General features: G+C 39.0%; 1 protein-coding gene across 7 annotated transcripts in view; it reads left to right on the forward strand.

Moving 5' to 3' along the window:
* bcas3 (BCAS3 microtubule associated cell migration factor) overlaps positions 1 to 17,538 on the forward strand; it is a 235,168-nt gene that overhangs the window by 44,382 nt on the left and 173,248 nt on the right. For all 7 annotated transcript variants that reach the window (XM_081371488.1, XM_081371489.1, XM_081371491.1 and 4 more), the window contains exons 14-15: positions 7,907 to 8,040; positions 13,235 to 13,499. In XM_081371488.1, coding sequence (XP_081227614.1) covers positions 7,907 to 8,040; positions 13,235 to 13,499 — 399 coding nt within the window. The remainder of the gene's footprint in view (positions 1 to 7,906; positions 8,041 to 13,234; positions 13,500 to 17,538) is intronic.

Consider the following 17,538-nt stretch of genomic DNA (forward strand, 5'->3'; position numbering starts at 1 on the left):
AGAAGTTTAGCCTCGTCCGCTTAGCCTGACTTGTCCAAAATTAACTGTGCTAAAGCCACTGGAAAGTGTCACTCTGGCCTCAGGGCTGACCGCAGCTCCATCCGGACGGTTTTGATTTCAGAGAGGGAAAAGGCCGACTTGAAAAGAAACAATGTGGTTTCTTGACATTGACTGGAACGTGCAAATCTCCACCAAAAAAAAAAAAAAAAAATCAAAAGAACTTATGTAAGAAATCCAACTCAACAGTGTGTGTTGGACGAAAAACAAAAGGGCGAGGGTAGAAAATGGTGGCCAGTTGGGTAGCTGGCGCTTGTTCTGTGGTGTTGGAGCTTCTATTCATAGGCGCATAATTAAAGGATGCTGCTCCGAACAGCGGCGCACAGGACTCACTTTAGCCAAAGTATCTGTTTTTCGCTCCTTGTCCTCTCCTGGTCCCTCCTCTCCTCTTAAAGGATATTTCTACTGTTTAAATGACGCTAAACTGGTCTTATCGATTAAAAGAGTAAGCGATTGGTGTACGGGCACGGTCGCGTGCAGTGCGAGGGTGGACAGGTCTCACGGCTCATGAGACTCACTGTAATTCCACTCAATCATGGAACTGATAAGCATCAAGGAATCTGCTCTTGCGAGGCAGCTTAGTTTAGCCCAGTTCATTCTGGCAAGTGTTTGCTTGCGGGCTCTTAAAGGGAAAGGGTGATCTGAAGAGCCTGTTTGTCTGTTGCGGATGTGGCCTTTCTAGCACCCACTCCCATGAGTCACTCACAAACACCCAGCTGGAGTTCATGTTGTTTTGAGAAGAAAATGTAAAGAAAAGCCTAGTTTGATAAATGACCATTGACCAAAGTTCTACTTTTTGAAAAATTGGATCCTGCACTATTACACCAAATGAGGAAATTTGGGACAATGAACATGTATAAGATGTAAAATATGTTCTTGCTTCTCTATTTTTTTTTTCTTGTGTGTGTCAGCTTTATTACTGCTGTCATTTATGCCAAAGTTATAACATTTTATTAATTTTTAAGCTGAAGTTATCACTTGAATTGTTATGCTTATAATATAATTTTAATGAACAACAAACATTTTTAGAGAGAGAACATACTTTTGTCAGATTTTTGGTCCCCGCTGTACCTTTCAGGTAAAACATGCTTGGATGGCTTGGAGAATCTTGCAAGACTCTTCATTTGACAAAGTCAGTGCCATCCAAAGGAGTTCTGTGTTTTTCTTTCAGTTTGTAATAAGCCATATCTCCACACAGAGGTAGCAATTAAGGATGGATCTGAACTCCTCTGCTTCATTTAAAAAAGCTTGTTTGTTGGGTTTAGAAACTATCATTTGGTAAATTCACACATGAATCTGTGTGTGTGCGTGTTTTATTTAATGGGGCTGTGACCGTGTATCACCTTCCATTTTACGCCGTGCCTGAGCACAGTGGGACAGTCAGCAGGGATTAAGGGCCCAGGCTGAGACGTCGCCTTTAATGCACATTGCAAGTGAAGAGCAGGACATTAGTGGAATTTGCCTGGAGCATGAGCTCTATTTTATAATGGCATTATGAAATCTGATGATGCACATATAGATTTTTTTTCAATGTTCTTTTTTTTTTTTGTTAATCTTTGAAATACATCAACCCCCCCCTCCCCCAATAGATAGGAATTCTGCACAATAGCTGTTAAAATCCCTGGCCACTAATACTTTAAGAAGAATTAAGAAGATTATTTTATTTATTTTATTTAAAGAGGTGATATTATGCTTTTTCACTTTTTAACTTTAGTTATTGTGTAATGTTGCTGTTTGAGCATAAAAAAGATCGGCAAGGTTACAAAGCTCAAAGTCCACTCCAAAGGGAGATTTTTTTAAATTTATTTAACAGAATCCAATTTTTTAAGAACTACAACGAACGGCTCGTTCGGACTACAATGCACTTTTCCCGGGTCTCGGAGTCATAATGTTCCTCATTTAAAAAATCCCCGCCCACGGAATACGCAAAAAAGTTGTTGAGGCCTGGTTGAGCTGCGCTAGAGAAGATGAAGAGTGTTGTCGCTGTTTTTTTTTTTTTTTTTTTTTTTTTTTTTTTTAACAATCAAGCATGAAAACATGTTTAGTACACCCCAATAACAAAGTCAAGACTTTGTAAAAGGGCATAATAGGACCCCTTTAAAAATGTATCTCCTGAACCAAAGATGACCTTGAGAACCAGCACGTTAACCAAAAGATTTATACTTGCATTAATAAAAATGACTGTATAATTTTCTGTAAACAAAACAAACAAATATATGTAACAAACAAACATATCCAACTATATTAACTGTCAAACAAAAAAGCTTTGTCAAAACAGTCTCTTGGCTGTTTTTAATGCTGTTTCCAAAAGGTTGTAAAAGTGGTGTCTTGGGATGTCTGCACCTCAGTTTGTAGTTGTAAAACCTTGGTCAGGCACTTTGGTTTCAAGGCTTCAATGGAAACACCCTCCCTGATCTCCCCCATTTCATTCCTCTTGACCTGAGGAGAGTTACTTCTCTTCTTCACCTCTAGTTACTAGTTTGTTTTTGTAGGAATGATTGCCTGTGTAGACCACGTTTTTGCTGACAGCTTTATGCTTTTATGCTCAGAGGCTTTTTAGCAGTTGTATTAGTTAGTTTGGCCGGTTGGCTTTAGTCTCCAAAAGTTCCACCAGATTCCCAAGGAACATCCCACGTTAGTTTTCCAACACCTGAATGAATGATCCATTGTCCTAAGAAAATCTTAAGGTTGTCCCTCAAATTAAGGGCATTAACATCGAAGCGCAGCATAAAGAATTGTGGAATCGTATTTGCTGTGGTAAATGTTTCAGAGGATTAATTAGCTAACAGAACCCTTTAAAATAAAAGAGAGCACTGAAATGGAAAGAGATTATAGTGACTGTCTGTTTCCTGAGAAAGGATTACTCTCTACTCCTCCTTTCTGCAGTCAGACTCTTATCTAGAGATTGTGGTTTAGCTCATTTATTTGGGGCTTTTAAAAATCACAAAAAAGGCCTGTTTTAGGCTGACTAAGCTTTTCAAGGAGACTGCTTTTCTACCACTGAGCGTAAAATATATTTGTACTGCTGTCAAGCATCAGCTGCATTTTGTGGCCGTAGACAGATCCATAAGAAGAACCTAAAATAATGAATTGTTACCTAGACTAAGAGATAAAAAGACAGCGTTCACAATTAGCACTCACCAAATACCTCACACAGTAGTTTTTCTGTGGTACATAAAATTGTAATTTGGCCTGCAGCAAATTGTAAAAATGCTAATATGACTGGTTTAACTTCTAATCTCCAAAAATTCTACCACAGTTGTAACACATTTTTGTTTTCTCTCCAGACCTCAGTGGCAACACATAGGGAAATCATCTTCGTTACTCTTACATGTGTTGTAAAAATGTTGATGTTTGACAGTACACATCTGTTTTTAAATATTGAATTATTTTCTAATGTTATATATATATATATAAAAAATTATTACAAAATGTGTATATATATCACTTTAATTGATCGCAATAAATAATATCTCATTCATTCCAGAAAAGTCTGATCATTAAATAGAGTTCGTCCCAGAATCAGCTCAGGAAATGTGAGTAAAAAGTGTGCAGATTCTGTGTGGGCCTAGTGATAACCTACACTTCCATCCTTCCTTAATGGATGTGACCTCGTGGTCACCTTGGTTACACTGATTCTCTAGAAGGAGAATTTCGTTGAAGTGTTGTATTTAAGTAATGATTGCCTCCTGCCGAGAAAGGCCTTTATGATCTATTAATATTCAAGCGCTTACAGGTGGTATGGCTGTAAAGCAAATACATAAACATTCTCCTTCGTTACACTCGAATGTGCATCAAATGAACCGTGGGCACCTTTTTCCTCCTCCCACCAAGTTTTTCCCCTTTTCTTCCTCAAAGCCCTCAATTGAATTGTGGATGTGGTTTCGTAGCTAAGAGCGTTGAGTGCCTCTACAGCCAGCATGCCCACAGGAGCAGTGTACCATGTTTAAAAAGCATATCCTTGGTACCAACGTGCCTAGATAAACAGTATCCCTGGCCACACGAGCCTGTGAGACGTGCTCACAAGCCCCTTCTGGAATCCGCAGCAGTCATCCCTGCTGCCCAGAGGAATGGAAACTGGAGACGGCATTACATCTGCCTGGCTCACCGCGAAACACTGCACAGTCACCGCGCCAGGCCCCAATCTGCCACCCCGTCCTCGACTCCACACACACACAAACACAAGCCGCCTCCAGGTTGGGATCAAACAGCCCAGCTTTTAGAAGTTCTCACTTAGTCTGTAAAAGATTAACAAGTTATTGACTGCATGTTGACCCATGCCGGTCTCCTCCTCTTCTTCGTACTGTTATCTGATGGTTGGAGTAAGGGTGGCCTCTGGACTAAGTGAGTGTTGCTCGCTCCAGGCTTGAGTGGGCAGCTTTGATGTGAGATGTGCAACCCTGTGTGTGTGTGTGTGTGTGTGTTCCACAGCTTTCATAAACACCTCCACAAGTGCAGCATGACAGAAGAGGAAGCCGTCCAATGGACTCACAAAGGACCACAAACACACGCACGCACGGTTGTGCTTTTACAACTAATGCGGGCAGCCACAAGGACAAAACACAATGATTGATGTGTTTATTTGTTCTTTTTTTCTTGCGTAAAGTTCGTGTCTGCGGTATTAGAGCACAACGATTCCCAGCGCCCGCCCTTTAAAGGTTTATCCACATGTTTATAATTTGAGATTTCCTCTTTTTCAAAGGTCTTAGGCGAGTGTTGTTAATTTGAAAGGGATACTTTTGTTTCAGTTCTCAGACTTTGCCAAGTTGGAGGCCTCTGCTTGTCGGGCTGCTGAGATCATCGGAGTAGGTCGGGGAGAATGGCTCAGACACTCTTGAAATAAAACATCGCTGTGTGGAAGTTCAGCAGATGTTTTGTTTAAAGACTTGTTAAGGGGAGAACAACAAAACTCTATGAAAGAGGAAGCCATGGTCACCCACTACAGCTTTTGGTGCAGACTCAATGTCTTTTGGTGTCAAATTTCGATTTGTCGAATTGCGTGTTTGTGAAACAGCTAAATCTGCTTGATAAGGGTGTTCTGGGGTACTTTTCATATGAACTGCGGTTTGTTTTGCAGTTAATATGAATGCAATCCGTCCTAACTTGTGGAAGTGAACTGCTTTTGAAGTTTTGAAATCCAAATTGACAAACTTTTCAATAAAACCTTATATATATATATACATGAATTTTAAAAGTTAGATTTTAGGGTGTTACTTAAACAGGAACTTACATTGTTAGTGGTGCATTTCCTGCACCTGTTTATGTTCCAGAAAGCAGTGACGTTTTAATGAGCCAGGTGTGAAAACGCCTGAAGCCAGAATTTTTCTTTTTAAAAATGTCACGTTAATTTTTTAGTCTGAATCCAGTATGTGTACATTAACTGGTTGCAACGGGTATTTAAAGGGATAATTCAACTAAAAATCTTCATTTAATGTCTTCATTTAATTGCCCTTTTGTGGAACATTTGAAAACATCACTTGTATTTATTTTTTGTTTATACATTGAAAGTCAATAGGGTCCGATGTTGTTTGAACCCCAATGTTCTTCAAAATATATTCTTTTGTGTTCCACAAAAGAAAGAAGCTCATGCAAATTTGAAATGCCATGAGGGTGAGTAAATGATGACAGAGTTTTAAGTTTTGGGTGAACTATCTCATTAGTTCTTCAAATATTTGAAATATAAATATGTGCGTTTGCCCGCACAGTGTCCAGTTAAAAGTCATAAATATTTTTTTTTGCCTAGAGGACGAGGCGTTATAAATAGTATGTGTCAAAAATTGCTTTACATCTTAGGTTCCTGAAATTTTATGGAAGCTTACCAGCACAGAGAAGCTCTCTTTTTAATTTAGTTTCCCACAGGCTAACCAACTGACGCCTCTTTGCGAGGGCCTGTATTTCGACAAGGCCACAAAAGCCCCAGCGCTTGGTTTCCATTCTCCACTGGCTTTTGGAGAGCAGAGTGTACCATCAGCAAACTTGTGTCCCAACAAGCTGGCCAAGCCTCATCTGTCAAAGCCAGGGTGAGCGCGAGAGCGGCAGGGCGGCGGGGTGAGGGAGAGGAAGCTCCCAGATAAACATACCGCAGCGCCTAAACTCCTAATCACTCTGCGCTTCCGTTTGTAGCCTCTATAATTAGAAGGCACTCTTTTCCATGTATTCCCAGTTGACGCAAATGCTTCTTGTGGCTTGGCACCTCATTTGGGGCGTGGGTTAGTTTATGGCCGGGCCATAACTTGGTTTAGTCTTCTGATACAGCATAAATAGCTAACCGCTGTCTTATTCACTGGCCGACTCTGTTTTTCTTTTTCGTAGGCGCAATCTCAGCGTGACCCTTTCCTTCGCTGCCACGGCCCATTCCCCTTACTTCCTGTCTTACCGCTCAATGAGATGGCAAAGCCACACCTAAAGCAGATGCTACTCCGAAGTGTGAAAATGAAAATAACATAGGCAGAAATAGGGCGGATGAGCTCATCTAGGACTGCCGCCGTTCCATTGTCGTGTGTGTGTAAGAGTTTGTCTGATCTTCCAACAATATTCTCCTTTTTAGATTTGTCAGACCACCCAATAAATGCTCGCCACAAATTAAACCCCTCTGTGAACTCTGCATTAGAGATTCAGGATTGGAAAATCACTAATTATTGTCATCTTAAATTACAGCAGTGAGATCGAGAGCTAGTGGCTAAATCCATCTTAATCGTAGTGTTGGAGAAACTTTCCAAAGTGGTAGTGACCAGACTTTCATGTGTGTGGAAAATAGCCTGTAGAGCTGTCACACTGTTTTTAGGAATAAGCTGTATGCGGGGTTGCGTTGCCATGAAGGTTCGCTTCGGGGTTTTTCTTGTGCTGTGGTTTAGTAAGTGTGTTGTTTACAGTAAGAGCTTATAATTTCTGTAGTTTCACTTACTTCAAATAAAAGTGGGAAAATGAGAGGCCCTGTCATCAGAGGTTCCACTTGGGTTCTCCTGCGGTTGTGTTTAAAACAGATCCACATACTCTGGCCCTGACAGCTGAGGGAAGATCTTGGCATGCAGTTAATTCTAGAACGCAAGTTGCAGTGGAACTCGACTGCCCTTTTACAACCATGTAAACGTGTCTCATGAAATGCTCAATACTTATAGGCAATCTGGGTGCCATTGGTTTGCATTTTGTTCTTCTCAGTTTAAGCCCAGAACTTTTTCATTGTAGCAAGTAAGGTCTTGACATTTTTATGTATATATATTTAGAGTGGACAACAACATGTATGGCCCTTCCTAGCACTTTCAATTGATAGTTTGTTGGAGCACGCAGACTAATCGCTAGACCACAGTTGATTTTGGTCACATTGCCTGTCCTCAAAGTAAAGTGGTATACCCCAGTAAAATTGACTAAATAACTTGTTCTGAAAAAATAAATAAAATTGGCTTCATGGGGCTGAAGAAAGCAATATAACGAAGGGTGCATAATTAGCATGAACGTATAACATAAGCTATAGGAAGTGGGGAAAATCATTGTGTAGCATCAGGAAGTGGAAAAAAATGCTGTTACTTGCATTAAGCGGTCCATATTAACTGCGGAAATTAATGCAATAAGCAATAAAATAAAAAATCAATCTAATGTAATGCAAAATCCCCACTTCCTGTGGCTACTAGCGTTATATATTTATGCCAATTATGTGCCCTTCATCGTGCTGCTGCAAGTTTTTATCACAGTGTGATTAATTATTTGCATAGCTTTTTTTTTTTTTTTAAATAGATTGACAGCCCTCAATTCAACACTTCCTGTGTCACCAAAACTGTAGGAAGTAGTATTTGATTGATAATGCTTAGAGGGTCCAATATGGTAAAATAAATGGCTCTTTTCTGATCTACAGGTATGTTATTGGTGACCACAGACACCCTTGGCCATGACTTCCATGTTTTCCAAATCTTGACTCACCCATGGGCGTCTTCCCAGAGTGCAGTTCATCATCTATACACTCTTCACAGGGGAGAGACTGAGGCTAAGGTAAGAATACATGTGTATGTGCCATTTACATAAAAGCTTTTCCTTACTTCAAGCATTGTCCTTTAGTACATACATATGGTAAAAACCAATAGCATAGACATTAGGGGGCCTGGGTGGGCCTAGGCCCAATCATTTACATGTCAGATTTCTGATTGCTAAAATAAAACAAAAATGGATTTAGTGCGCAGCGGCACAGACGCACGCATAAGCTCGTCAAGCGCACATCCCTTTTTCATAGACATCGCTGGAATGTTTGTAGTTCGGTCGGGTATGGCAATAGCAAAAAAAGTAAAACAAGGTATATATTTAAAATCGTTAATTGTCAGTAAAGCGAGAGAGAGAGAGAGAGAGAACATCCGAAACATCCGAAGTGTTTGCCCAGAAAAGCTGCCTCTTGGACAGCATGTGAAAAACCTATTGAATCGAGTTCTCTTTCATGTTTTCTTGAGCTTTAACAGACAAATTTACACACAATTATATCAAAATGCCCATGTAGGCAAGTATACTTGTGAAACATGATCTGTTATGACTTAAGTGAACTTAAACAGAATATTGGATACGAGCAGCTCTTAAAGTGACAGCAGCCTAATAAACCTACTGCTGTCTTTGTCCTCAATGTTAACAAAGGTTGAACCCCGCTGGAGCAGCTCTAAATATTCATTATGCTATTAAATTAAAGATAAAATATGGCAGAGCAATAATATGAACAATGAAAGTAACAGTAGCTCCTACAATAAATTTTAACAGGCATAATTAGGCATGGAAATATCTATTTGCGAAGCCAACACATTTTGTTCATATTCCTTTGGTTTCTCTGCCCAATAATTTTTAAAAATAAAAATGCAATGAAAATACAGGTATCATACTAAAAATAAATGTGTCGGTATCGGACATGATCTGGAAAAAGTGGTATCAGAGCATCTCAAATAAATATAAATATAAATATAAATATAAATATAAATATAAATATAAATATAAATATAAATATAAATATAAATATTAATAATATTGTGGCCCCTTCAAAAATAAAATTCTGGCTATGCCACTGGTCTAAACTCATAAACTCATACTCCACATGGAATATATATATCAACAACAAAAAAAGAAGCTGTCTTGTGTTCAAGTAATACATGGACAGTGTAGGATATTAAGTCAAACTTCAAAGCTTCCCGTCCCATCCCTTGCTTTCACACACATGCCTATGTACGCTCACGCTATTTTCGGGGGAGTTATTGAGATGAAATATTGCCTTTCCGGACTCTTTTAATCATTAGCATAATCATTTAAAGTCTTTGTGGGCCACCCACAACTGTTTACGGTTGCCTGTGTTTGTATGGCTCTGGAAATGTGCAATTTGAACATGCTTTTCATCGTTGGTGAATCCTTGCATGTTATCTAAATACTGTCAAGAGACATAAGGCTTGGTACCACTGAGCTCCAGCACTGCTGTTTCTGGCTCTTTTGTAGTGTGTAGGGCAGTGTCTGTTCGACAAAAAGTGTGCATGACCCATCTGTTTGATCTTAAACCTGTCTACGAGATACATGACCCCTCGCTACTGTGTTATAGATGCAAAAGGTGAGCGTCACTGTATCTTGAAATTGTGTTACTGTTCAAAATTAATATATATATATTTTAAGTTTAGTCAGTTCTTGACTTAATTTATTTTTTTGTGGTTATAACTGTCCATCAACATAGTCACACCATATGAACACTTTTTTTTTCTTTTTCTTTTTTTGTACCTGGAGAACATTTGCCTCCAGTACAAAGCAAAATTACACGGATTCCCATGAAATATTTGTGCTCTCAGCGGTTAGTCTTTGCTTATTCTAAAACTTCCTCCCCTGTGGCTCCCACGTTCAGTTTTCAACACTCTGGAATCTGAAGACCTGCAACTATTAGTGTTGCCAATGTGTTTTCAATCACCATGGCTGAAAAAAGAGAAAAGTTGCTAAAAATATCTTAGACGGCTGGTGAGAGCTTAGATTGTGCTCCTGACCGAGCTTTTACTCTTACACCTTGGGGTCAAGCTTGGGACTTGTAACACCTATGATATCTTAGGCTATAAGGTCATGGACAAGAGGACATTCCCACTGGGACAGCATGGTTACGCTTGTGACTTTACACAACTTTTTCTTAAATCCCTGGAAATAGACCTTGGGCAGCGCTGAATATAGCCCATTTTTTATCCCAGCTTTATAAATGACAAATCTAGAACAACTAATGGTGTTGTTTGAAACAGAAACCTTTGTATTTTTTGAGTGTTTGGAGAACTGACAGCACATCTGTCCTCAAGTAATACAATTTGAAATAATGGCCCAAATGTTTTATTTTACTTTACTTGTGTATTTTTATTTATTAATTTATTAAATATTTTTCTACTTATTAAGTTATTCTATTTTTAATTTATGTATTTTTTCTAGTCAAATTAAGGCAATGAATGGTCTCAATCAAACATATTGATCATTCTTTTAGTATGGTAGTATTTTAAACCCATAGATGATGGTCAAATCTACATGCCTTTTTTTGTATTTTATGTAACACTACTCAGGTTGAATAGTTTAAGCGGACATCTAAGGACATGATCTGATCATTACCGTCTGCCAAGCCTTGGTAATCTATCTGGGTGCTTAAAAGTTTAATTTACTTTTGTGATCTATTGGGTTATTGCACAAATCAGTTTGGGAAATAACTGCAGTGATTTAGTTTTCCTTTCTCCTAAATGCTGTTTCATCCATTCAGCCTTGCAGCTGTTCCACCACAATATCTCCTTCAGTTGGCAAATTGTAAGGTTTTATTTGCTTAAGTAGAACTAATATTTATTCCGAAAGGGCCTAGACCCTTACTTACTCAGCTAGTGTCATGTTTGGATATGCACACAAACCTGATCTCTGCTCTAGTTCATAGACTCTCACTCTTACGTTCGATGTCTAAAAGCATGCCAGACATATTTCCCCAATTTAAATCCTTCTTTACATGACAAATATTAACACTGCAGTGGAATAAAACCTGTTTCACTGTATGTTATTTTCATATGAGTGCCATATAACTGCAGCACAATCAAGTGTTATGTCTATAAAAAGACTTGTTTTTAACTACTAATGCCATTTTTTTTATATTATGTCCCTTATAGTATTTTCTTCTTTTTTTTTTTTTCTTTTTTTTTTTCTTTCTGAAATCACTTTGTCCCTTTACCCTTCAAGTGCACTTTGAGTGAGTCAAAAATGCAGAATTGCAAGCTGGGTACTGGCCCGTGGGTGAAGTTTATGTTCCTCTCGTACCTGCTCCTTATATTGAAGGTGTGATTACCTTAGCCGGTACCTCCAGGCATGGAAGAGAGCTGGAACCGAGTGTGTAAAACATTCTCATTTTCCCTCCTTTGTGAGCACAGGGCCATGGTGGCCCGCAGCTCTGCTGAGATGAGAAAGGTGGTTAATCTGTCACCGGCTCATGCCAGGTTTGCTGCCTGGCCATGCGTTGGCTTTGATCTGGCATTGTAAACAGTGCAAACTGCATAAAGCAAGCACCCTCCAAGACGCATTATCTTGAGCAGAACAAATAAAAGGAGTGATAATGCCTCGTGGGCGGACACAGGCACCCGGCCTTATCTGGCTGGCTGACTGTGCTTTTACTGACTCCCAACCTGCTCCGGGCTGACCTTAGTGTGCGTGAAGGTAAATAACCTACCAGCCCGCGTTGCCTGAAGCCATACACCATTTTAGCTGTTCTGAGTAGCACATGACTGGCCAAACACCTCATTTGATGTGTGTCTGATTAACCAATTGAAATATCCCAGTCCTTGTCTTTGGTTGCCTAAATCTTATTTTTACACCTCTAGGGAAAATAAACAGATTGGCGTCGTCCCTGAACAGGAAGTGGTCACTGATCTTGACTCGTTTGCTCATCTCCGGGTTGGCGTATTCAGCTTGAGACTGATCTGAGACAGATAGAGCAGAATGACCTAGAATCAGACAGATCTCCAGACAGCTGCATTCCAGTAGCTGATGGCTATCCATAAAAAGTGCCATAAAAAAGCCATTAGCTGAACCTTGCTGATAGCAGAGTGCTGTTTGGTAAAGTCAAGTGTAAGATTTTGGGGAAAGCCCACCATCAATTCATAGAGCTTCTTTAGGACAAGTTCTTGTGTTCTAAAACAGATCGAACAGGATTTCAAGATGCTCTCTTATAAAACAATGCTCATGGCGCAAGATGCCCCCAAAAAAACAGTTTGACAGGTTGGACTCAACGCCCATCTTGCACATGTACACATAGACCAACAGTTTTTAAAATAGCATAGACTGAACATAGAAGTTGTAACACAGGATGTGCTATTGTGTTTATAAAACACACAGGAAGCATTGTTTTGGCAGTTTAATGGTTTATCGGGGGTGAGATTTTAATAAATACAAAAGCCAGGTTAGAAATTCAGGTTTTTCATGGCAGTAACCAATATCTGGTGATCAGTTCCGAAACCTCTCCACCCCAGCACCTTGCTGTGATTACCAACACCTCACTTGGTAATTCCTTTCAATTCCTTTCAACCATTCCATAACACATTTTTTTAAGATTATATCTTTTCGTCTTTACCAGAAGCTATTTATGAAAACATAATGTCACGAACACCAGAGAAAATTCCTACCGAACTCAGGTTGCGTTCCTTAAAGTTGGCATGAAATAAAGATTCATCCTATCCATTTTAAAAATGCATGTTATTAATCTTATTGTGAATGATTCATATTTTTGAGCTGGTAATTTTTAATTGGCCCTTTCTTACAGTCGACTGCAAGCTCACATTCAGATCTGCCTTTATCCAATTAATAACTGATGGATAGAGGTCTCCACTCTATTTATTTATTTATTTATTTATTTATTTATTTATTTATTTATTTATTTATTTATTTATTTATTTATTTATTTGTTTATTTGTTTTCAAATATCCCTATATCCCAAATATCCCTTTTTCAGAGTAAGCTTCCAAACCATATAAGTCCCAATAAAGAAGAAAATATCTGTCTCTGAAATTAAGGAAAGGCATTGCTTTAATGTTCGTACCGTTCACCCAAGATTCTACAGTCAAAAAACTTTCTGTAATGACAATATTATTCATTTTAATGATGATTTTATATTTTTGATTCCTAACCAAAGGAGCTTATTATATTGAGCTTATATTCATATCTCTTCTCTTAACCACTCTAGGTGCAGGACATCTGCTTCAGCCATGACTGCCGCTGGGTGGTGATCAGTACTCTTCGTGGCACTTCGCATGTCTTTCCCATCAACCCATATGGTGGAGCGCCATGCGCACGCACGCATATGTCTCCCCGTGTGGTCAATCGCATGAGCCGCTTCCAGAAGAGTGCCGGACTGGAGGAAATCGAGCAAGAGCTGAGCAGCAAACAGGGCGGCCGATGTAGCCCCATTCCTGGCCTTTCAAGTAGCCCATCCGGATCACCTCTACATGGTTAGTAAACACTAGCAAAGATTATGCCGGGCCTTTCTTTGACTGCACAGTTACAGTGCTTCATTAGTTAGCAACAGTAGTTTTACTAGGTCGTTCTGTTCTAACAGTCATGGAAACTATTAAGTGACTGATTTAAAATGCTCAACATGGGAAACAACTTGGCATGCTGCACAAAAATTGCTCTGCTTGAGAGACTAAAGGGGACTCTGTACAGGATTTTTGGGGCAGATCACCGATTACAGATCACTGGAAGCAGTATTGGTCGATACGACCCCGATACCAATCAATAAAATAAATAATACTATTCTTAACAACTATTTTTTTCTTTGTTATTTGTTGTTTAACATTAATGACACAGAGCAGCTGAATGTTAGGCTGCTGTCACTTTAAGACCTATCGCACAGATCCAATATACTGACACATACGCGTCTTATTTCCCAACTGTTTATGCTCACTTAAGACATAGCTGACTGTGTTTAAGTGAATACTCACCAAGCCGAGTTTTTGGCCATTGTTTAGGCATGAACCCGAAGCTCAAAGTTCACTTTGCTTGTCCGTGTTCCACTCCGTCTCACGTACAGAAAGACGCCTGGGGAAAAGTATTTATTTTGTGGCTTAATGCAGTTTTTATAACTCTCTTTATTATCGAGCACATTCTGCAGTTTAGCAACAGTAGACTGTATTTTATGACAATCACTAATCTAGCTGATTTGGACGTTTGGAAGTTTGGGCTTTTGGGGAGGAACGAAAGCACACCGCTGTGAAGGAAAGACATGCTCTAAAATCACACAGCCCTAGATTCTTGCTGCCTTTGCTGTAGGGTTGCTGTTGTTGCCATGTCTCCGCTCTCCATAAAGACGTTGCAAATTTCTTTTCCTTTTCAGAAATCTGGTAGAACTACCAGACCGGTGAATGTAGTGAATCAATTTTAGCTGCTCATGGGAAAAATTGTCTTGCGAGTTTTGCGTCATCTGATCAACTCTTCTGATCTGCCTTTATAGAGACCACCGATCAAACTATATAAAGCGTCCCGTGATCAATCGGAGCACCCTTATTGGAGACTCAACCCAAAATTGATTTTAGTAGAGTTTTATTAATTTTTGGGTATTTATTTTTTTTTTTTTTACAAATAATAACATTTAGGTTTCATTTATTTTTATTTCTGTTTTAGTTATTTACTTTCAATTTGTAATTTTAGTGGCTCAATCAACATTTCTAAGTTTTGTTTTTTCATCTAATGTTTATATTTGATTTTATTTCAGCTATATTTACATTTTTTAGCACCTCACGAGAATTTGAAACAGTAAGTGTATCCTGGCCATTCAGGAGTTAATCGAGTCACCCTAGCAGACCCTATGATCGAGCCTGTTGACCTCTGTCACAACACTGTGATGTTTGTCAAACACTGTCCCTGGCTGCAAACATACACACTCTGACCACATCTGACTGTTACGTACATACACACCCACTGACACACACACTTCTCATGTCTGTGCTGATTGCCACAAGAGCTGGCACGCCTGTCAGTGTTGTTTGCCCATCAGCACTCCACAAAGCAGAGGTCTGATTAATCAATACCTCTGTACTCACTAAAGGCACCCTGCTGATACGGACACAGGAGACTGGTCAGTTGCAGGGTGTTTGCAGAGCTTTCCAAAGGGTTCAAGAGAGCCTTGCTTACTCTGGCCGCTTACACACACTGTAAAGTTTCAGTCGTAACAAACACTTTTAAATACAGGAGCGAGTCCCCTAAATTATCATTCCGTGTGCGTACTAAACACCAATGAAATATTACAGCAACAAAAGACTAGTTAAGTTCAGCAATTTTAACTAAAGCACAGTCGACGGAGGTGTCGTGTTTTGCTTATGATTGATAAGGCTGCTTCACAGAGCATGCTCTTGCAATGTTTCCATGTCCACTTATAAGCGTTTTTGGGCTTGTTATTTAAGCTTGTCTTATAAAGCGATCAAGTTTACGGAGCTATTAAAGTGAGAAGGTGCGGGTCGTGATATTTTGGTTTTATTTTCAGCATAAAGCATTTGGATTTATTTTGGTTTATTGTGAGCATGTTCTTGTTCACTGTTTTTCTAGCTAGATCTGGCAACATGAGTGAGTCAAGGCTCGTACCTCTTCCCCATGTGTGATTTTCTTGTAGTTACATAGTTCGAAAATGTAACTTTAAAATATGGTGCTCGTTGTGCAAGACACTGAAAATCACCGAGATGCTATGAAGTGACCAAATTCGTCAGTTTGGTAAAAATAGAGTGAATCAATAAATGTAAGCAATACGAATAAATTAATGTATGTCTGTATTTATTTGTATTTATGCACTGCATTGCATCTTGCTGATTTTTAGCTGATATAAAAGATAAGCATGTAATCTTTTATATATATTCTTATTTTTAAAATAATCATGTTATTAATAACTACACCATGAAACCATGAGCGCCACATTTTAAAGTTAAAATTTATGTATTTTTATTTTTTAAATAATCAATATAATTAATTTGTGTGACTCATCTTTTCTTTTGACTGTCTCCAAGAAAATATCAATAACTTCTAGTCTGTTTTCACTTTGAGATGAGCAAGGCTGTGACATCACAGGGCCGGAATGCTTGGCGTCTCGTGTAGGGATGTTACCAGCAGCCGTGAAAGTGGGCCTTAGAAGCCCTGTCGTAAATCAGACTCACTTTTCAAAGTCGGGCATTAGAAGCACCTGTCAACAATTAGTCCTATCAGCTTCAGCCCGATGAGCCGCTTTGACAACAGGGTTCTGAGGTGACATTTTTTTGTTCTGGGAACAGGATGGGGAAATCTAAGAAACAGAAGTCTGAGGCAGTTCCTATGCCTTAGAGGCAACCTTGGACTGTCCGGATTTTATAACCTCAAGGATCATTCCATAATTCCTTAAGCCAAAAGATGGGAGGATAGCAGGATGTGGCTTTTGAATTAAGATGAAACAGTGTGGGGGAGAGAGGGAGACAAAGTGGTTTGCACTTTTCCGTGGTCCCTGAGGGCCTCTCCTATGGGCTCATTCTCGGAGCTGGAATGCTTGAGCCGCTCGCATATCCTGCCAGAATTGTTTGCTTCATTTTCAAATCAGTGATTCAATATTTTTTTTTTTCCATTCTTTACTTTTTTTAGGCATTCCAATGTATTACAAATCACACACTTTACATTCACTTATTCAGACTTTAAGCTAAACTAGGGATTTTCATAGCCTGTAAAAATAAAACTTTTGTTTTAATGCTTTTTGTAATGTCTCTTTTGCTCACCAGGGGCTTTGTGTGTTTATTTGTTCATAAATACTGTAAAAACATTAATACTGTGAAATATGATAGTTTAAAATGTAAAAAATTTTCCAGCAGCCATTATTCCAGTCTTCAGTGTCACATGAAAACACCAAATATTTTTGATGAATGTAAAGTTCAAAAACATTTTTTTTTTTTTTGTAAAACAATGCGAAAGTCTTTACTGTCACTTTTGATCCATTGAATGTATCTTTGCTGAATAAAAGTATAATTTTTTCAAAAATATGATTTTACCAGCCTCAAGCTTTTGAACGGTAGTGCAATTGTTCGTTTGCTAAACAGTATAATGACAACAGGATTTCTACAAATAAAAAACCCGTATTTTTCCTCTCTAGGAAACTGCATTTTCCGTCATCGAAAAACTGTTTTTGTGTTTGTCGCACTTTTAAATCCTTTTCCGCTATGATTAGTTATCAGACACAAAAAGAGAAAAGGTTATCAGCGTCACTTTCTGTTAGCTTTTCCGTCGGTTTTGTTCATTTTTGGGTCCATGAGCGTGAACGGAGGCGGCAGAAATAAATGATTGATAAGAAAAGCTGAGACACGGTAGCCACAACAGTAGACTTGCAATTGTCTCCTGTGACAACTCATTGATTTAGGGAAGGAACTAGAGAAGTACACATCCTTCAGAGCTGGCACTCTGTAAAAATAGAAACCACAATCGGGCTTTCTTCTCTTCCAGTTTAATTGTGGAGTTTTTTCAGTCTATTTTAGGAGGCACATCCCC

This window comes from Scardinius erythrophthalmus (genome assembly GCF_964197995.2).
Source record: "Scardinius erythrophthalmus genome assembly, chromosome: 7".
Taxonomy (NCBI): Eukaryota; Metazoa; Chordata; class Actinopteri; order Cypriniformes; family Leuciscidae; genus Scardinius; species Scardinius erythrophthalmus.